We start from the raw sequence: 20433 nt of genomic DNA on the forward strand, positions 1-20433 counted from the left end.
GCACTTCAGCGCTTTGGTCCTCTGATAGTACCTGCTTGACTCTCGTGTCAGCCCTCCTTTCTGTCGGCCAGTTCCCACGCCAAGACGGCGCGATGCCTCCAGTACTGCACGCGGGCCGGCACGCCAGGGGCACACCATCAGGTACTGCAACTGCCCCCTGGCTTGGATGGAACCTTGTTGGACTAAAAATGCCTCGGACTGTGGTTGTGCTTGCGGCCGTGTCGGCGTGTCGCTGGCGTGGATCCTGCACGAATGCGATCGCGGTTTTGCGTGTTCTCGTCCATGCCTGACCTCGCTGCAAGCTGTGACATTATAACCACTATCATTTAAACTCTCACTCGCTCAATTAGCAAAGCTGGACTACGCAGACCCCCGGTCGCATGTTGACTTGACAGCAACGTTTGACAAAACTAGCACATGACTACTAGAAATACAGATGTAGCCATGAGGGGCGACCTGAGGCGGGGGGTGTAGGGCGTGTGCAAGCAATTTACTGTGGACTTTCTTAGGGGGGTTCCCCTAGCTTCAGCCATGTATTCCAGTTATGGTATGAGTGAGCTAGCAGTGGCGCCGCTGGACGCCAGCTACCCGTCAGCGGTGAGTCGTCGACGTCAATTTAAGACCGAGGACGGGCACAGTTTGTGCGCGTCTACAGCAATCAGGTCCTTTTACTTGCAGCCTTGACAATTAGCAGTGCGGCGGGCCTGCATGCGCTCGCTGCGGCGGTCGGGACACTCAACCGGCTATGAAGCTGCCTTTGCTGCGGCGCCGGCCCCTCCCCCTCTGCGTCTTTCCCCACCAGGTCACCGCCATGCAGTTCAGCCCTCATTACGAGGCGATGTGGGCAGGTAGGGTTCTCAGGGCCAAGCAGGAGGAACTGGGGTCTGGGTGTGGAGCCTCCGGGGCTGGGGCTGCAGGGCCGCTGCATGCCCCCTAGCACAGTCGCTGGGCTCACAACTCACAGCCCCTCCCTTCAGGGCTTGGTCGCTCGGACTCCAGGTCCATCCATCACCGTCTCCTACACTCCTGTCTTCCTGTATGCCTCTGCTCTGGTCCCGGCTTCTCGCGTCATTCATGCCCTTTATCAAACCAACCCCCACCCCACTCCACCCCACCCACACACACACTCGCATCCCCAACCCCACCTCCCAATACCACCACCACCACCCACCCGACCGGACGCAGGCACGGAGGCGGGCCACCTGTACTGCCTGCAGGCGCCCTCGCTGCAGCCGTACGCGCACTGGCAGGCGCACCCGCACGGCAGCCCCGTGCTGGAGGTGGCGGCGGCGGGGGACGGCGTCATGTCGCTCAGCGCGCACAGGTGCGTGGGCATTTGTGTTGGAAAGAAAACGAAACAGGTGTGTATGCATGTGTGTGGGCGTGTGTTTTGCTAGAAAACACAGGGGAGGGATGCACGCACGTGTGTGTGCGTGTGTGTATGTGTTGGAGCTGGAGGGCTGGGCCGGGCGAGGGCGCCCTCGGCGGGGCCGGGGGCTCACAGGCTGGCCTGGAGGACAAGCAGGAGGAGGACCGGGGGAGGGGGGCAGGAGGTGGGGAGGTGGCAGAGGAGGCCATGGAGGGCGAGTAGGGATGGCGGAGAGGGAACGGAACGCAGGGGGCCACGGCGGGGAAGCCAGGACTGGGGTGGTGTAGGCAGGTACTCTGTAGGCGCGGGACTGAGCGAGGGCTGCGGGTCATGCACAGCTACAAGGTGGTGTGACGCAGCACTCACACCACCACTCCACCATCCTGTCCGGGCTCTGGGCTCTGCACTCCCTGCCTCAGGCTGTGCCTGCACGGGCTGGGCGGGGCGCCGCGATGGAGCCTCAACGACGACGTGAGTGCGTTGGGGGGCGGCGGTGGGGGGGGGGGGGTGCAGGCGGGCAGGCAGGCGGGCAGGCGGGCGGGCTGACCGCCTGCGCTGACTCCCCGGCTGGCGGGCTGACTAAGCATGTCGTTGGGTCAGAAGGCCGAACAAGTGAATAGAGCACCCAGACACTCGAACTCCACCCATCCATGGTACTAACCTCCCACCCATCATCTTCACCCTCCCCCTTTGCCGCATTGCTCACCCGACACAACCCCACCTGACCCGACCCGGCCCCGCCACCTGACCTGACCCGCCCCCTGTGTGCCCGGCCGCAGTCGGGCGCCTTCTCCGCCGTGTGCCTGGACGCCGGCGGCGGTGGTGGCGGCGGCGTGGCGCCTGTCGGTCTGGCGGGCGCGCGGGCGGTGCTGGGCCGCAGCAGCGCGCGCATGAGCCTGGTGGATGTGGGCACGGGCCGCGTCACCAGCGACCAGGTGGGGGAGGGGAGGGGAGGGGAGGGGAGGGGAGGGGAGGGGAGGGAGGGGAGGGGAGGGGAGGGGAGGGGAGGGGAGGGGAGGGGGGAGGCGGTACAGTGGGGTGGGGAGGAGGCGGCTGTGAAGATGCGTCCATAGCCTTTGTGTGAGCGACATGTGCAGCGGTCGCACTCGCGGTCGGGGCGGCTTGGCAACATGGCCCTGGTCGCCATGCCGCCTCGTCCACCCTCCCCTGCGCACACGCACGTGAACGGCGGGCCCACCGCCTGCGCCTTACCTGACTGCGCCTGCTCCTTTGCCGCATCTCACATGCCCGCCTCCTGCCCCTGGCCCCGCCCCTGCACCCCTGCACCCCTGCACCCCTGCACCCCTGCAACCGCACCTCACCGCCGCCCCGCCAGGAGGTGCTGGGTCTGCTGGGCGGCGAGGGCGTGACGCTGCTGCGCGGCCCCGCCTCGCGCGGCGCCCTGGTGGCGGCCACCAGCCTGGGCCGACTGGCGCTCATCGACCCGCGCGCCAAGCTGAGGGTGGGGCGGGCGACCTAACGGGGGCGGGGCGGGCGGCCTACGGGGGGGGGGGGTAGCCATCCATGGGATGGTGTGTATCAAATATGAAGTGAAGTGCCGACGTCCAGAGGTACAGCGGGCGGGGGGGCGGGCGGCCTACGGGGGGTGGTCCGGGGGGCGGGGCGGTGGGGGGAGCGCTGGCGGATGACGGCGTACCGTATGCATTTCCAGGCTGCCGAAAGCTCCAGTGCACAGTGCCAGCCCGTTCCCCTCTTTTCCTCGTTCGCATGAATGGTTATTCCCCTTGTTCCCCTCTCCTAACCTATGCTGGCATTCCCCCCTCTTTGCACCCCCGCGCTTCGCCCCCGCTGCAGGCCGACTCTGCGCTGATCGCCGCGCCGGGCGGTGTGGCGGCTCTGGACGCACGTGGTGACACGGTGGCGGCGGCGGGGTACGGCATGCGCGCGGGCACAGTGGTGGCGGAGAACTGCGTCAAGGTGGGGTGCCTGGGCGGGTGGGTGGGCGCACGCGTGCGATCGCGGAGGACTATAGAAGGGCATTTCCTTATGCGAGAGGATGTGTGCAGGCGGTGTCGCGGGGTGGGCTTGGAGGGGGGCGTCCGGGGCTCGCCACCAGGCACCATGCGGAGCAGGGCACGACACCCACACACACGGCACCAACACCCGACTGCTGTAGACCCGCACTCCACTGCGCCATGGACAGCGTGCAGCGGCTCTTTCTCTTCCCCTGTCCTCTCCTAAGCCCATGGCCTCAACCTTGCAACCCCTCTCGCCCCCCTCTCCTCCCCACCTCCTCCCCACCTCCTCCCCACCTCCACCCCCTTCCACAGCTGTTTGACGTGCGCGCCGGCCTGCGCCTGCTGTACACGCTTCCCACCTCCGGCCCGCCCGCCGCGCTGGCCTTCCACCCGCCGCCGCTGGGCTCGGCCTGCCTGCTGGTGGCGCTGCCCAGCGCCGCCTTCTGCCTGGCGGACACGGCCAGCGGCGGGACCAGCCAGGTCTACCAGGTCGGTGCGGCGTGGGTGGGTGTGAATGGGTGGGTGGGGGTTACATGCATGTTAAATAAGACGAGAGGGCGTAGCCAGGAGCAATGGTACAGATGTCACGTAGTCGTTACCGATGTCCGTGAAGTCCAGCGGCCAGCACCAGCGAGGGGTGTGGGTGGGGTGGGGTGGGGGGGTGGGGCAGTTCATTAAATGCCGAAGTAGACCATCGCCACGGAACCCATAGAGCGTGGAGGAGAGGGAAATATGGGTGGCGTGGGTGTGCGTGTGCGTGTGTCTTGTTGTGTTTGCGAGGGGTTTGTAAGTAACAACGCACCTCCCAACCTCCCCTCCCCTCACCCCACCTGCCAGGCCGACATGGCCAGCGACCAGCTGTCCACCGCCTGCCTCAGCCCCAGCGGCGACCTGGTGGCCCTGGGCGGCAGCGGCGGCTACGTGCACGTGTGGGGAGACATGGGCGCAGGCGGAGGCGGCGGAGGCGCGGGAGGCGGCGGCGCGGGCGGCAGGAACGGCGGCGCCCACCTGCGCGTCAACAAGGCGGCGGGGGCGGGAGGCAGCAGCAGTGGGCCGCCGCCGGTGCCCGCCATGCGCCCGCGCGCGGCGGTGGAGCTGCAGGTGCGGGCCGGGGGCCGGGGTGTGGGTGGGGTGTGGGCAGAGGGCGGGGGGGAGGGGGGTGATGTGCCCGAGCCAACGATAAGGTTCCATCATCATCACGACGGGGTGGCTGGGAGGGCCCCTGGGACATGGGTACATCGTGCACGCCGGGAGTGGTGCTCGTGTGTGTATGCAATCACGGTGTAGGTCTGCAAGCGGCTTGACGCGCTGCACCTCCTCCGCACAAAAAGCGCTTTATCATCGCGTCACCCATGATGATGATTGCCGCATGCCGCCCCGCAGGAGGACGACAGCTTCGCGGCCGCGGTGCAGTACCCGCCGCCCTCGCCGCCGCCGGGTCACACTGGGCCGCCGCCGGGTCTGGCCTCGGACTGGGAGCCCGCGGAGAGCAGCGCAGTGGGGCTGCCGCCGCGGGTGCTGGACCCGGCCATGCGCCGCGAGCTGCGAGTGGTGAGGGAGGCGCGGGAGAGGCCAAGGGGGGAGGGGAGAGGGGGTGGGGTGGGGTTAGGTTCATGATTACGGTAGCTAAGGATTTGGTAGACGGTAGGCAACCCTCACGGGATGTGGGGATGCCTGCAAGCAGCCAGAGGTGCCGGCACGGCGGGCGGCTGAACGAGTCACGTCCTGACAGCCCCGCAAGCCACAGGCCGCAGCCACAAGTGTCAAAGCAACCCATTCCCGCCCGCATCCACCTTCGCACCCGTCCGCAACACCGGCACCCCGCCCCTTCCCTCTGTGCTTCCTCTCCTCCTCCCCCGCCCCTGCCTTCACCCATTCCTCCCCCGCCCCACGACCTCCCCCTAATCGTCGGTAACGCTTGATGTTCCGCAAGATGGTCTACCGTCTACCACTTCCTTAACTAGTCATGAATGTAACCCCCCTAAGAATGAATGTAAATCCCCGCCCCTTGTGCCGCTGCTGCTGCTGCAGGTGGACGGCGTGGGCTACCTGCCCAATCCGCACTACAGCCGGGCCAAGTCCCTCGCCGACATGGTCCGAGAGCTGGCGCACATGCGGCACGGCCCAGGAGCACGGCTGGCCATGCGAAGCGGCTTCGGGCCGGGAGGCATGGGCGGCATGGGCGGCGGCGGGGCGGGAGGCGTGGGCGGCTGGGCGGGCGGCGGAGCGGGCGGCTGGGTGGGCGGCGGCGGCGGGTATGGCGGGTATGCGCTGGACCCGGCGGCGGCCAAGGCGGAGCGGCAGCGGCAGCGGGTGGCGGAGGGTGAGCGCGGCGTGGCGTGGCGTGGCGTGGCTGGGTGTTGGCGGGTAGAGGGAGGGAGGGATGCCGTGGCGTGCAGGGTTCGGAATATCTAATGCGTCTGCAGCGTCCCACGCGGCCATTGTTTCAGTGCCCGGCTTTCCCATACCCCGGCTTCCTTTCTTGTTACCATTCCTTTGGGACCCCTTTTTCTTCTTAACTGACCCCGCAGGCGGCGTGCTGCTGCCCGCGCGCTACGGCCGCGTGGAGGCGCGCCACGGCGGCGCCAGCGGCCTCAACGGCGGGCCGCGGCTGAACAAGTGGGAGGAGTTCGACTTCGCGGCGCACAACAGCACCGGCAGGTTCGCGGGCCTGGAGAACGACCTGCCCAACGCCTACTGCAATGCGCTGTTCCAGGTGCGGGCGTGCGGGTGTGCGCGGACGCCGGGAGGCGGGTGTGGGTGCGAGTGGGAGGGAGGGGTAACATGGGGAGTTGCGGTTTAAGGGGTGGGCGGGTCGGTGGGTGTTGTGAGGTGGGGAGAAGGATGCTGTTGGGGATGCCAGCTGGTGCTGGTGTGGGATGCATCACAACAGATGAGGCCTTCCCTCCCGGCTGTCCGCCGCTTGCTGACGTCCTTCCACACCGCTGCCCAGGTCACCTCCCCACCCAACACACACACACACACACACACACACACACACACACACACACACACACACACACACACACACACACACACACACACACACACACATCTTACACACGCTCCACCACAGGCCCTGTACTTCCTGCCCGAGTTCCGCGGCCTGGTTCTGGCGCACGTGCCCGAGCCCGACGCCGAGTTCTGCCTCACCTGCGAGCTGGGCTTCCTGTTCGCCATGCTGCAGCGGGGGGGCGGGCTGCCGTGCCAGGTGGGAGGGTGGGTGTACGGGCGGGGGCGGGGGCCAGGGGTGGGCGATGGGCAAGTATAAGGGGGGTTGTTCTACACAGCTCCCAATACGCAACCAGGGACACGAAGACGCATGAAAATGAAAGTTATGGTTGTTCAAATGGGGGCGGGGCGTAAATGGGCGAGGGACAGGGGATGGGGAAGGGGCGGGGGGCACTATCTCGCCTAGGCAAGTGACGGGAAGTGTGATGACAGGTTATGACGGTACGAGGCTAGGTTGGCTAGCCCGAAATCTGTTGAGGCTACCCCGTTCTGTCTTTTAATGCCTTCTAACTTTGTGCAAACGCCTGCGCACGCCGACACACAAGCACATACACACACGTTCCCTCGTGCCCTTTAAAACACACACATGGATGCAGGCCACCAACCTGCTGCGCACGCTACGCTCCCTGCGCGAGGCCGCCGCGCTGGGGCTGCTGGACGGCGGCGGCATCGGGCCGGCGGCGGGCGCGGCGGGCGACGCGGGGGCGGCGGTGACGGCCATGGCGGCGCTGGGCGGCGGCGGGCCGGGCAGCGGCGAGACGGAGTTGTCGCGGCGCGTGGCGGCGCTGTGCCGCTTCATGCTGGAGCAGATGCACAGGTAGGAGGGGGTGGCGAGGAAGGCGGAAACGTGCGGGTGTGTTTGTGTGTGGTTGATAAGGTAAGGCGTGAGTGTGTTTTGGAAAGGGACTGGCTGCATCGAAAGGACAGCAGGAGTGTTCCTGACAACGGGAAGGTTGGGACTGCATGGAAAGGACAGCAGGCGTGTTACTCACAAGGCGAGGGTTGGCGAGGTGGACGGGGATGTTGCCTGGAGCCGTAGATGGCTGGGCCGGCCTGTCCGCCCCCGCGTTGCTTCTGGTAGATACAATGCTGGGAGGTGCTGCGGGGTGTCCTGGGCTGCCGGTGCAGCTTGCGCTCACCCCTTCCTCGCTGCTGTGCCCGCAGGGACGCCACCAACGCGCGCACGCCCTCGCCCGGGCCCTTCCGCTCCGGCATCGCGCCGCAGCCCGCTCCCGCCAACGCGGCACTCGCGCCCGCCCTCGAGGTACGTGCAGCATCTGTCTTTCCGGTCTTTCATTTCTTTTCTTCTATCTTGCGAGCAAGCTACCTCTGTTTCGTCCTTGCTGCATTTGTGCGAACCTTGCACGATCCATCATGCAGCAATCACAGTGAGGTTTGCATCGGGTCCGCCCCGCCAACACATCCGTCTCCATCCTTCACGTCTGTGTGTGTGGCCCTGCACGTAGGCGCTGATGGGCATCTCCTTCCGCACCCGCATGACCTGCCTCACCGGCGGCGGCGGAGACTCGGTCCGCGACGGCCGCTCGTTCCAGGTGCGCGTGTGTGTGTGTTCTTGTGCACGCCGCCGGGTCCAGCTTACAACGGCGACGCATTTTGCACTTTGGCTAATAATACTTGTGCTTTGCTCGAAGGTAGGCATTCCTTTTATCTCCGACTTCATACTAATTCACAAACACAGCGTAGTGACTTTGCCGCATGCTGTCACGAATCCGCGCCACACCCGCAGGTGGACCTGCAGTATCCGGCCAGTCGGGAGAAGGCGGCGCGGGCGGCGGAGGAGGCGCGGCAGCTGGGGCTGAACCGACTACCGGGGGCGGCGCCGCCCATGGTGAGCCGGGGGGGGGGGGGGTTCCAAAGATTGGTACAGAGGAGTGGAGCGAAGTAGACTGCACGTGTAGGGGTGCGCGTACGATAGGGGTTAGGCTTGGCACACTTACTGCCGGCAGAAACAGCCCGCCTGTGGACGTAGCGACCGGTATCACATGAAGCATTTAGTGTCGCTCCTCGTGTAGCTAGCCCCACCCCTGTACCTGGCTACGCCTTCACTTCTTATATAATCATGAGTGTAACCCCTCCCACCCCTCCTCCCACCCCTTCCCCCTCCCCGCCCGCCCTCCAGGAGGACCCGCCGGGTGTGGTTCCCGCCTTTGCCACGCTGCTGCAGCGCTCGCTGCTGGCGGCCGCCGCCACACGCGCCTGGGTGGACGAGGCACGAGGCTACGCACTGGTCAAGAAGGTGGGGTTGGGGGGCGGCAATGCGGAGGAGCAAGGCGGCGAGGGAGGGAGGGAGGGCGGGAGGGCGCATGCATACACCGGCTCGCCTGTTCGTCGTCGCCTTCGCCTAACCGCGTATGCACGCACCTCCCTGCCGCAGGTCCGCGTGCCGGTGTGCCTGCCGCCGCTGCTGACCGTCAACGTGGCGGTGGGCGACAGCAGCGAGGCGGCCTGGTGGCTGCCGGCCAAGGGGCCAGGTGAGCAGGACATGGAGGGGGGGGAGCTGGGGCTGGAGCTAGGGCTAGGGTAGTTCGTGTCAGGGTTGTTGTGGCCTGGAGCTGGGGTGGACTTGGGTGTTCTCAATGTTCTCTTCTGGCTGTGGCCTTGGTTGGCCGCTGTCAGCATCCAGCCCTTTCCTCAGTATCACTGTGTGTGTATGTATGTGTGTGTGTGTGTGTGTGTGTGTGTGTGTGTGTGTGTGTGTGTGTGTGTCCGCCGCACGCCGCAGACGGTGTGGTGCCCAGCGGCGAGGCGCACCGCCTGCCCTGGGCCATCGCCATCATCAGCCGCCCGCAGGCAAGCGGGGGGCGGGGTGGGGTGAGGGGTGGGGAGGGTTCCATGCATGATGAATTAAGGCAAGGGGGGTGGGGGGTTGGGAGGGGTCCATGCATGATTCGAGGGGAAGTGAAAAAATGAACAGGGGGGCCTTGCAACTGAGGCCGCTGTAATTGTACCTGCCAACTTTCTGGAGGTTTCCACACATGTCGGACGTACCTAGGGACACCTAGTGCACCTTGCAGTACTTGGAGCTTACCCTGAGCCTGACCCTGTGTTTGCATTCCTTGCCTCCCGCCCTTGCCTCCCGCCTTTGCCTCCTCCCGCCCTGCCTCCCCCGCCCTTGCCTCCCGCCCCCCCTGCCGCCTCAGTCCTGGGAGGTGGAGGTGCACCAGGCGGACCGCGCCGAGCAGCTGTACGAGCAGCTGGGTGCGTGAGGCGGGCGGCGTGAGGGATGGGCGGGGTGGGCGCGTGTGTGGGGCGTGTATGTGTGTGTGTGTGTGTGTGTGTGTGCGTGTGTGTGTGTGTGTGTGTGTGTGTGTATGTGTGTGTGTGTGGCGGGGGGGAGTGTAGATACCAGCCCAAACTAAACCAAACCGAATGCAATAGAGGGGGTTGCAAGGATGTTTGAAAAGCGGTACAGGATGCACTGAAGACTGCAGACGAAGTCGTTCCCAGGGGGAGGGGTTGTACCAGCCCAAACTAAACCGAACCAAGCTAGGGAGCGGATGGGCTGGTGGGGCAGTAGGCGGCGGGTGGGCCAGTGGAAGCGGTGGTAGCGGGGCTTGGGTACCAGCGGGTGTCGTGTGGGGTGCCGTACTGCTGGTGTGGACTTGGGCAACGGGGGCGAGGTGCCGGGAGCCTCATTCGCCAAGTACAGTAGGACGACATGCCCTGGGGAACTGGGCGTGTCAATCTGCGCGGTAACCAGGTTTTCTCCCCTGCATTCCCCTCCACGCACGCAGCGCCGGTGCTTGCCAACCCGGACGTCGTGGCGTGTGTGTACGAGCTGGCGGGTGCCGTATTCCAGATCCGGGATCTGGACGAGGGCACCCCAGACCAGGCCGCCGCAGCCGCAGCCGCCATCGGCGCCGTCGGCTCAGGCAGCGCCGCCGGCCAGGCTGGCGGCGGCGCGGCTGGCGGCGGCGGCAACGGCGGCGGCGCCAGCGCTGCCAGCACCAACGCGGCGGCGCAGGCGGCGGCGAGGTCGGGTGTGAAGCCGCATCAGGGACACCTAGTCGCCATGATCAAGGTATTGTATTGTATGCGGGAGGGGTTACCGATATATGCTCGAGCCCAACGAATTAAGTCGCGTCATTACAATCATCATTACTCATCTTTGGCAACTTGCTGTACCCCTGTGTTTTAATCGTACGCAGGTGCCGCAGCAGTATTGGGACGAGGCGCCCGCGCCGCGCCTCACCCGCCCCCCGCCCGGATCCATGGTGGACTTTGTGCCCGGCCGCCGCGAGGTGCTGGACGCGGCGGCGGCGGCGGCGGCGGCGGCGGCGGCGGCCACAGCACGGCAGGACGCGGGCCGCCCCGGCGGCCGCAGCTCCTCCGCGGGCGGCGGCGGCGGCGCCAAGGCGGGCGCGGGGGCGGGGGCAGGCAGCGGCGGCGGGTCTGGAGCTGCAGGGCTTGGGGCCGGCATTTCGCTGCCGGACGACCTTGATGACATCTTTGCGGGCGGGTTGAGCCTCGGTGGTGAGTTGTTGGGGCGGTGCGGCGGAGGCAACGTGGCACGCGGTGTGGCTTTGGCGGCCGCTGCCGCCGTCGCCGCGTCCTTGTGTGTGTGGGGGGGGTACCGTGCGTCCTGCCGCCGGCGCTTGTCGCTTGCATGGCCGTACGCCCTATGCGTTGCAGCTAGTGGTGTGACAATCAGATAGGTGCTCATGTGAAAATGTGTACTGGTAGCACGTGCCCGCACCCACTCCACCGCATGGGCACGCACCTGCTGTGCCTTTCGTAAAACTCCAGGCTCGGACGCGGCGGCCGCGCAAGACAGCGACACCAACGGACGCGCGGGCGCCAGCGGCCCGCGCAACAGCCTGAGCAGCGGAGCAGGAGGAGCCGGCGCCCGGAGCCAGGGCGCCGGCACCGGCACCGGCCGCGGCCACCCTCAGGGCCCAGAGTGGGTGCTGTTCAATGACTTCTGTGTGGCTGGCGGCATCCCGCCGGCCGAGGTGACCGCCACCTACGGTAACCAGAAGCTGCCGGCGCTGCTGCAATACAAGCAGGTGTGTGTGCGGGGGGGCGCGGAGCGGGCAGGGTTTGCCTTATCCTGTACGTGTAAGGAACATGTTAAAGGGGGCGCAGTGGTGTAGTGGTATAAAGCCGTGTCTGGGGCGCTGCTGGCCTGACCATGTCCATGTCAGGCTGCATTGACGCTGTTCGTGTAATGGTGGTGATGCTAGTGGTGGCGATGACCGTAATCGCAGTGCCGCTGGCTGTTGCGACCCGCTCCCTACCTCCCTCCCTCCCACCCTCGCCAGGTGCCTCCGCCAGCGCACCTCAAGGACGCCGTTCGCGCCACCACCGGCACCCCACCCTCCGCGCCCGCGCCCGCCGGGCCCCTGCCCTCCGAGCTGCCCGGCAACAACAACAGCAACAAGGGCCGCAACGGTGGCGGTGGCGGCAAGCATCAGAAGCACCAGCAGCACACCGCGGCGCAGCAGGCGGCGGCGGCGCAGCAGGCCGCGGCGGCGGCGGCGGCGGGCGCGCTGACGACGCTGGCGGCGATGGCGGCGGCGCCGGCGGCGGCCGCGGTGACGGCGGACCAGTTCAAGCAGCTGTGTGCCTCGCCGCCGCTGCAGGGCGCCATGGCTAACCTGCCGCCCTTCAGGTGCGCAGGCTAGTGGTGGTGGTAGTAGTAGAAGGTGATGTTGAGCCGGCATGCGGAGGAAACGGCTGTGCGGCGCAATCTGTGGGCGGCCACTGCCACCCTGGCAGCAGGCGCAGGGGCCAGGCCTGCCTCGGCCCCCACCTGCCACCCACAACCGCACAACCCCTTCTTACCCCAACCGCCACCGCCGCCCCACAGGTTCAAGCCCCTGGACATGGTGCGCATGGCGCCGCGCCCCGGCACCCGCTTCGCGATCGACGCCGAGTTCGTGGCCTCCTCACCGCCCGAGAGCCGCGCCGTGGAGCGCGGCGGCGGCGGCGGCGGCGGCCCCGACTCGGTGCTGGGCGCGGTGGGGCCGCTGGCGATGCTGAGCGCGAGCGCGCACCACCACGGCGGCACGGTGGACCTGGTGCAGCTCAAGCAGAGCAGGTGTGGGGCGGGAGCAGAGCATGCAGAGCGGGGGGATGATTGGATGAGAAGTGTGGAGGGAGGGGCATGTGTTGCGGGGTGGCGCGGGGGCGGGGACGGGGTGGGGCGGGACGGGACGGTGCAGGGAGGGTTGCTGGACTCGGTCGCCTAGATCAATTTGTAGCCGCGGTGAGAGGCGCTTCATCACGCCCGCATGCCACCGTCGCCCATACCGCTCCGTCCTGCCCCTTTGCCTTCCCGCCCCCCCCCCTTTGTACCTGGCTACGACTCCGCAGACATCGGTAACGACGACTACTGTGTACCTTTGTACCTGGCTACGACTTCACTTCGTAAACTTAATGCATGTACCCCCCCGCCCGCTCCGCCCAGGCTGACGCTGGCGCGTGTGGCGGTGGTGGCTGCGGAGCCGGGCCCGCTGGCCGGCAGCTGCTGTGTGGACGACTACATCCGGGCGGTGGAGCCCACCTACGACTACCTCACGAGGTGGAGCGGCATCTGCCCCGGCGACCTGGACCCGCAGGTGTCGCGACACTACACCACCACACTCAAGCACACCTACCTCAAGCTGAAGTGGGTGCGGGGGCCTGGGGGGGGAGCTGAGTTGAAGTGGGTGCGGGGGCCTGGGGCGGGGCGTCTGGCGGCAGTCGGGGTTCAAGGCAGGAGGCAGGGGGATGAGGGGGGGTGAGGGGGCGAGTGACTGAGGTATGGGGTGGCTAGTGAGGTGGTGGGTACTTGTGCTTTGTTCACTCCGTTCCCCATGAACGGTTACGGGTTACCCCCCTTGCCCAGGTACCTGCTGGACTGCGGGTGTGTGTTTGTGGGGCACGACCTGCGCAAGGACTTCCGCTGCATCAACATGGTGGTGCCGCCGGAGCAGGTGATGAGGGCGCGTGCCGAGGGCGTACCGGGTTGGCCGCGGGAGCGACTGCGCGCACAAACACATACACACACACGTACAGTTGGTGGCCATGCACTTGGCCCGGCTGCCTGGCCTGCACGCATCTTGCTCTCCGTTCCTCCTCCTCCACTTCGTGATATATTCTGCAATCGTGCTGGCTCCTCAGGTGATCGACACCAGCGAGCTGTGGCGGCACCGTGGCGGCCGCAAGCTGAGCCTGCGCTTCCTGGCCTCCTACCTGCTGGGCGCCAACATCCAGCAGGGCACCGCGGCGGCCGCCGCAGGCCACCACGCGGCGGCACACCACCACCACCACCACCATCATGCGCACCACCACCACCACCACCACCACAATCACCACGGCGGCGGGCCCGGCGGGCCCGGCGGCGGCGGGCCCATGCTGCCGCCGCCGCAGCTGGGCCACGACGCCATTGAAGACGCGCGTACGGCAATGCGGCTGTACCACAAGTACCTCGAGGTACGACACAACAGTGTACTGCTTGTATCGGGCCGGGTGCTGCGGCTACGGCTGCTGTTGGGCGTGTGTATCGTCGGCTGTCATCTGTGAAGGCCAAGGGAATAGCATTGTGAGATGCCACGCCCCCACACCCATGCACCAACGCAACATGTTTGCAGCCGTCCCGCTTCACAAGCTTTGCCCCGGGCCCCCTCCTTCTTCATCTTCAACACTCCTGAACGGCTACCCCTCCCCTTGTGTCCAATACGTCGCCCTCGCTCGCGCAGCTGACCGCCAACGACACCTTTGAGCGCGTGCTGAATGAGATGTACGCCTGGGGCAAGGCCAACGGGTGGGACCCCATGGCGCTGCAGCAGCAGGGGCTGGGGCAGCAGGGGCTGGGGAGCAACGGCGGCGGGCATGCTGCCGGCATCTAAGGGCGGGTGAGCCAGCACGTGGCTTCTGGCGCGGGATGGGGGGCGGGGGGATGGGGAGGAGCGAAGGCGGACGTTGAGGGGCCGCGACGGAGGCGGCAGGGGCTGGTGGCGGCTCTGGTGGTGTGGGCGTCGCAGGGCGGGCGTGGTGCGAAGGGTCTTGGTCACACGAGGGCCAGCCCTGCATGTTGGGTACACGGGGTAGCTGCATGTCGGGCGGCCGCAGGACCGCCGGCGCTGCCAGCGGGTTTTCATGCGATAGTGGCATAGAATAATATTGGTCAAGCCTTTTGATTGCCAACAGGCGGCGGGTCAGAAGCAGCCGGAGCGGGAAGCGACTTCTCGAGTCCATGGACGATTGACGGTCGCTTCGCTTGAGTTGCACGTTGTAGGCATACGCGGTGACACGCGGTGGGCTGTGTCGCGCAAGCGGCGCGGCAGGCGCGGAGAAAAGTGGGGTTACAATCTGACCCCATCCTGCCGATGTCGCAAGCTGGCAGAGCCGTGGATGAAGTAGCGACAGCGTTGGGGGATGGGTGTGAGGCGGCGAAGGGGCGCACGGCATGGCGCACGGTCGCGAGGTAGGCAGGTAGGGAAAGGGAGGGTCATCTGCCTGCGGCCGCCTTGTCAGGGGGAACAGGGCACTTTGTGTGGGTTGCAAGCAGTTGGTCAGGGCACGTTATGGGCTGATCACCGCGACGGTGACGTGAAGCGCCGGGGAAGTGGGGGGAGGGGCTTGGCAGGCGGATCCCAAATGCGCGTTGATGTGGCGATTGCTACGGCGATGGATTACCGTACGAGGACATCAGTACAGTAATGGGATATCCGTCTTTGGCGCGCGGCATGTGCGTGCCATTCAAGGTGCCGGTTCAGAACCGCGTACACGACGTGTTGCTCATGCATTCTTGGCGATTTGGAGCTTTGACCGTACGACGACGGACGACACGACCTTGCATGAGGGACGTGACATGACGGTGCTGCTGTGGACGGGCTTGAGTGCTGGTTGACGCTGAGGCTGGTGTTGAACATTCAACAGTCAATTTGAGATGTCAAGGCATAAGAGCGCAGCTGGCAGAACGCTGGAGTTACTGTACGCGTCGCAGGCTTGCTGGCAGGCTGGTACTTTGCTGACGCGCATTAGTGAGCTTGGGCCACGTGCGGCACGAGGCCGTGCAACTCAGGGGAAGTGCAACTTGCCTTGTGTAATTCTTGCAGGTGCCCTGCAGCCCAAGTGACAAAGGGCGACAACTGGCACGCAGGTCGCGGGGGGTAACTACTGCTAGCTATACGGGGAAAGCGCATATAGCGCATGCTCATTGCCAACGTTACCCCTGAACCCCGCCCGACCCCGCCTGTGAGCACGCCAGACTGGCCAACGGTGCGGGGTCGCCTTCATTGTCTCCCGGCAGGCGACACATCAACACTGGAGTTTATTCGTGCCACTTGGTTACGGGCGGGGATGCGCACTGGTCAGCACCACGCCCCGACGCCCAACACCTGTCATCATATATGAAGCGCCCTTGCGCGTGTGAGAGGCATGAACATACTGACTTCGTCCGACACACGCCGCCGAGCAATACGATACCTTGAGTGCCATCAAGTCATCACCTCAGTTCAGTCACAACTCTTCCACGTCAGTCTTCTGGAGGCGGTCGCATCCCCTGCCGTCGCATTGGTCCGTGCCAACCTCGCTCCTTGTTGCCAGCCACACCAGTACTTCACACCCCTAGCACTTCAGCACATGTAAACACCCCGCTCGCTGGCATCGTCTTCAGTGCCACACCGCTCTGCGACCTCCCGGCAATTCATTTACTTGACCCGCCCGACCCCTACACCCCCCACTTCAACGGCACGAGCAGTATACATTACACCTCCCGCATGCCCTCATTGCGAGCACGCTATGCGCGGCCCCTGCTCAACGCCCTTCTCCCGCTGCGCCGCCTCCACCTCCTCCACTCGCGCCATGGCCTCGCGCACCTGCAGCCCGGGCAGCGGAGTAGGGCGGCAACACGCCAGGTTCGGGACGGCACACGCACGTGCAAACCACGGCGCAGTCAGCACGGTCGAACCGTATCCGCAAGCGCGCTGCTCGAACTCGCAGGCCTAACCAACGGCTGTACCCCATCCACGGCACGCGCAGCGGCACGTCGCAAGAGCCCCGCCCTCGCCCCTGCGCCCCTGCTGCCCCTGCCCTGCTGCCCGGCCTGCCCCCAACCCTTTGCACCCACCATCTTCTTGCGCGACAGCTTCTCCTCAATCTGCCCCAGCCGCTTCTCCTTGAGTGCGGCGCGGCGGCGCGCCCGGCGAGCCACGCGGCCCTCGCGGTTGCGGCCGGTGGAGATGACCGGCCCCACCTCGTCCCGGTCCGCGTAGTTGCCCCAGGCGCCTGGGTCGCGAGTGTGTGGGCGTGGGTGCAAGGAGTAGGATGAATTAGGTGGTCGCAGGTGTGTGTTCGCCCTTCCCATAAAGCATTGTCGGCGCCGGGGCAGGGAGGATACATGGACAGGTGATCCCGACATCACCCATACGGAACCTGTGCTGCCTGGTTGTTGTGGAGGCGACACCCAGCAGCCTCCACCGCACCACCACCACCGCCACGCCCCTTTCGCCCCCCAGCCCTCACTCACCGTACTGCCCGCCGTCCACCTTGGCGGGCCGCAGCAGCCGCGGCGCCGTCATGCACTCCGCGCAGCAGCAGCCCTGCAGCTTGGCCTTGCAGGGCGCGCAGGCGATGAAGAGCTCGTTGCAGTCGATGTTGGCGCAGTTGACGTGCGGCAGCTGGCTGGCGGGCGAGCCGCACACCTGGCACGGCACCGCGGCGGGCAGGGGGCCGCCCTCTGCAGGGCGCCAGGAGACGTGGGGTGGGGGGTTGTAGATACCAGCCCAAACTAAACCGAACCCAATGCATTAGAGCGAGGAGGAGAGCGTGAGGTCAGGGCGGGGCAGCGCAGGTCAGGGGAATCACATGCATGATTTGTTAAGACGAGATGATGCTACCAGGACGGGGCCGGACAGGGTGGGGAGGTCAGGCGAGGGGTACGAACAGCAGAAGATCCAACAGCGCTACTGTCGTGACGTATTCAGCGCCGCCCACCCACCTAGCCACCCCGCACACACGCCCACCCGCCCACGCGCCCGCCCACGCGGCCACCCACCGTCGCCGTCCTTGTTGGCGCTGATGGCCATGCGGCCATCAAACACGAACAGGCTGCCCTTCCAGTGGTCGCCGCCCTCCTGCCGCAGGTAGTTCTGCACGCCGCCCTCCAGCGTGTACAAGTTGTTAAAGCCCTTGCGGCGCAGGAAGGTGCTGTACACGTCACAGCGGATGCCGCCCGTGCAATACATCTGAGACCAGGGGTCAGGGGCGGGGGCGTGCATTCATGATTAAGGAGGGGGAGCAAACACATAGATGCTTCAGCAGATGCATTTGCGTGAGTTCTTCATACCCTCCCACGTCTCACCTGCGTTTTCCCACCCGCCTCCACCCCAGCCGTCACCCTCTCGACCCGCTCCAGCAGTGTCCGCTTCAACCGCCACCAACCCTCTTGTAGGACTGCTACAACCTACCCCACATCCCACACCCCACCCCACCCCACCCCCCACACACCCCGCCACACCCCGCTGCCGCGCACCATGACGGGCGTGTTTGGGTCCTTGCCCTGCAGCGGCTGCGGCACCTCCGCCTCGCTCTCGCCCACAGGCGTCTCCGCAAACACCTCCTCCGCCGGCCGGTCGGCGCCCACGAAGTGGCCCGCGTCCCACTCGTAGTCATTGCGCACGTCCAACACCACCACCTTCTTCTCCTGGGGAACATGTCGGGAGGCGCGTGAGGAGGGGTGAGCCCGGGAGCTGCTGTTGCAAGGTGTGACGAACGGCGGTATGTGCGTCAAGGCTGCGACTGCTGGTATCAAAGCCAGGTTCGCAACATGTCACCTCCAGGCCTCCTGCGCCGCCCACACAGCAGCTCGCTGCCACTCATCTGCCATCACCCATCACGCCCCCACCCATTAGGCCATGCCCAGCGCCTTTCCCTCCGCCTGCCCGCCTCCTGACCTTACGCGAACCGCCGGCTCCTGACCTTACGCGAACCGCCGCCTCCTGACCTTACGCGAACCGCCGGCTCCTCAGCCGCCCGCCCGCCCTCCTTCCCTCCTTCCAATCGCTGCCGCCCCCGCCCGCCCCCTGCCGCCCCCGCCCGCCCCCTGCCGCCCCCAGCCACCCCGCCCCGCCCCGAGCCGCCCCCTTTCCCCCCCCCAGATGCGCACCTCCGCCTGCGCGATCATGTCCCTCCAGGCCGCGGGCTCCAGGGGTGTGGCGCGCGCCGCGGGGTCGGTGATGGGCATCGCCTCCATGCCGCCAGCCAGGCTGCAGCCGTGCAGACACACACAAGCGGCAGGTTAACGTTGCAGTTCAGACAGCTAGCTTGCGTGCGTGTTGAGCCCCGGTGCAAGGGCTCCCCGGCGCCCCGCCTGCTGACCGGCAGGCCAAACCCCACCCCCCTATCCCTCTCCCCTGCCCCCCTCCGTCCGCCCCTTTCCCGGTCCCTCTCTTCCCGCCCCTTTCCCTTTCCCTCTCCCTCTGGTCCTGCATGTCCGCTTCACACACACACCCCACCTGATGAGGTTGGGCTTGTACTTGAGCCGCAGTTTGGGGAAGGCGTGCCCCTCGGGCGACGGCCACACCGTGTAGCGCAGGTTCTGTGTGCGCATGTGACACACCGCGGCAACGGCAGCGGCAGAGGCGGATGGCGTCAGCGTGCTCCGCTCATCATGCTTCACCAGCTGACCCACCACACACAGCCCACCCCAGCTGTGACCCGTGTGGCTACGCTCTTGGTGCCAACATCAAATCCCATGCCCATCCGCCCCGCCCCGCCCCCCGTCACATGCGGAAGAGCCTCCCTTTCCTGCCCCTCCCCTAATCGCTACCAGTTCAGGTGTCACCCACACTCACCTGGTGCGCTGCCAACTCTGCGCGAGACCGCAACCCCCCAACATCCTCATGTCTCTCTGGGAGTCTGGGAATGGCCAAAACAGCCCCTCCTCCCCTCCTCACCCGCCCCGCCTTCTTCCAACTACTGTAGCCACGGCTGGCAGGCCCCACGCCTGGCCTCCCCCTGCCTTTCACCGGCGGGCCCCCTCCCACCTGGAAGCCCGGCTGCTGCTTGACCCACTCCACGTATGCGGTGCAGTGCTCCAGCGTGCCGCCGTACTGGCAGTTCATGCCCTGACTGGAGATGTAGATGCGGCCGCGGATGTCCAGCCCCATGCGTTCGATGAAGCGCCGGTGCTCCTCCGTGGCCTGAGCGGGCACGGGCGGGGGTGAGGGGAGGGGGATCATGTGCCCGAGCCCGAGGGGAGGGAAGGGGAGGGGGGAGGCACGGGGAGGAGGGAGGGAAGGGGAGGAGGGAGGGAAGGGCAGGAGGGAGGGGAGAGGGCTCGATGGGTGGTGCCGTGGCGCTCCTGGCCAAGTGGCGGGCGCATGTGGGTATGGGTACATGGTACAGCGGGCATGCGGCGGCATGGTACCCAGGTACGGAACGGAGCGCTGTACGGACGCAGGGGTACTCGTGACTAAGGACGCCAGTGGCTCGCAGGCCGGGTCACACGCAGGCCCGCCGAACATGATGATATTGTGCCTGGTATGTGACTAATAGCAGCCCCACAGAAGTTTAGCGGACGCACGGCGCGCGGCGCTTCGCTTGTAGCTGGAGGAGAGAGCCGTTCTTAGCAGTGCCACGTGCCAAAACCCCAAATACGCCTCTTGCGCTTACCTCCTGGGGGTTCTCCACGGGTGTCAGGTGATAGAAGTTGAGCACGCAGTAGGAGTTGGGGTCGGTGGGCGGGACCAGCTGAGGGGGTACAGAGCTGGTACCAGCGGGACTCGTCGCGCCGCCGGTCGACGGCGCCGCGCTCCGGCAAAGAAGGCGAGACTGGGTGTGCCGCCACTCAGAAGCGACGCGCGGCGCCGTCGGCGCAACATTTGCGTGCGTCGAGTGGACGGCAAGCACCGAGACTGGGACCGGCTGGGCGCGCTGTAGACCCTTGGTGTGAGGAACCAGCTGCGAGCTATATAGCTTCAGCATTGTTGCTGCAGGGCCTGAATCCGTGCAAAACCGGCACAATTGGGGATTCAGCGCTGTCAGCCGTGCAATGGACGCACAAGGCCCGGGATAACGTGGGGCACAATTGAATGCTTATTGGGTCAAAGGAAATGAAAACAG

At 66.3% G+C, this 20433-nt stretch overlaps 2 protein-coding genes across 2 annotated transcripts; one reads left to right on the forward strand and one right to left on the reverse strand.

Annotated features, from left to right (window-relative positions):
- Positions 1 to 325: 325 nt before the first annotated feature.
- CHLRE_06g304550v5 (uncharacterized protein) lies at positions 326 to 15487 on the forward strand. The gene is made up of 30 exons (XM_043063674.1): positions 326 to 597; positions 803 to 848; positions 1186 to 1324; positions 1789 to 1840; positions 2149 to 2304; positions 2706 to 2831; positions 3185 to 3307; positions 3661 to 3837; positions 4186 to 4449; positions 4732 to 4899; positions 5380 to 5671; positions 5880 to 6064; positions 6425 to 6559; positions 6957 to 7177; positions 7525 to 7624; positions 7827 to 7913; positions 8108 to 8209; positions 8501 to 8617; positions 8756 to 8852; positions 9104 to 9171; positions 9522 to 9579; positions 10116 to 10402; positions 10530 to 10854; positions 11128 to 11387; positions 11643 to 11992; positions 12191 to 12421; positions 12791 to 12991; positions 13211 to 13298; positions 13486 to 13797; positions 14064 to 15487. The coding sequence occupies exons 1-30, from the start codon at positions 532 to 534 to the stop codon at positions 14211 to 14213; spliced, it is 4983 nt and encodes a 1660-aa protein (XP_042924380.1). The 5' UTR covers positions 326 to 531; the 3' UTR covers positions 14214 to 15487.
- A 2-nt stretch (positions 15488 to 15489) lies between these two features.
- CHLRE_06g304600v5 (uncharacterized protein) lies at positions 15490 to 20399 on the reverse strand. The gene is made up of 9 exons (XM_043063675.1): positions 19984 to 20399; positions 19356 to 19511; positions 18825 to 18907; positions 18476 to 18575; positions 17843 to 18013; positions 17366 to 17555; positions 16838 to 17047; positions 16439 to 16596; positions 15490 to 16187 (listed from the first exon to the last, which is right to left on the reverse strand). The coding sequence occupies exons 1-9, from the start codon at positions 20293 to 20295 to the stop codon at positions 16095 to 16097; spliced, it is 1473 nt and encodes a 490-aa protein (XP_042924381.1). The 5' UTR covers positions 20296 to 20399; the 3' UTR covers positions 15490 to 16094.
- Positions 20400 to 20433: the final 34 nt, after the last annotated feature.

This window comes from Chlamydomonas reinhardtii, chromosome 6 (genome assembly GCF_000002595.2).
Source record: "Chlamydomonas reinhardtii strain CC-503 cw92 mt+ chromosome 6, whole genome shotgun sequence".
In the NCBI taxonomy this organism is placed as follows: domain Eukaryota; kingdom Viridiplantae; phylum Chlorophyta; class Chlorophyceae; order Chlamydomonadales; family Chlamydomonadaceae; genus Chlamydomonas; species Chlamydomonas reinhardtii.

Excerpts from the sequence above, each read along its gene's own strand:
- CHLRE_06g304550v5 (XM_043063674.1), top strand. The coding sequence starts at position 532 with ATGTATTCCAGTTATGGTATGAGTGAGCTAGCAGTGGCGCCGCTGGAC. Across the intron at positions 2,305-2,705 it reads GCCGCGTCACCAGCGACCAG|GAGGTGCTGGGTCTGCTGGG; the intron begins GTGGGGGAGGGG and ends CCGCCCCGCCAG. Across the intron at positions 4,900-5,379 it reads TGCGCCGCGAGCTGCGAGTG|GTGGACGGCGTGGGCTACCT; the intron begins GTGAGGGAGGCG and ends CTGCTGCTGCAG.
- CHLRE_06g304600v5 (XM_043063675.1), bottom strand. The coding sequence starts at position 20,295 with ATGCTGAAGCTATATAGCTCGCAGCTGGTTCCTCACACCAAGGGTCTA. Across the intron at positions 17,556-17,842 it reads ACCCAAACACGCCCGTCATG|ATGTATTGCACGGGCGGCAT; the intron begins GTGCGCGGCAGC and ends CCCTGGTCTCAG. Across the intron at positions 16,188-16,438 it reads AGCTGTCGCGCAAGAAGATG|GTGCGCGAGGCCATGGCGCG; the intron begins GTGGGTGCAAAG and ends CCCGGGCTGCAG.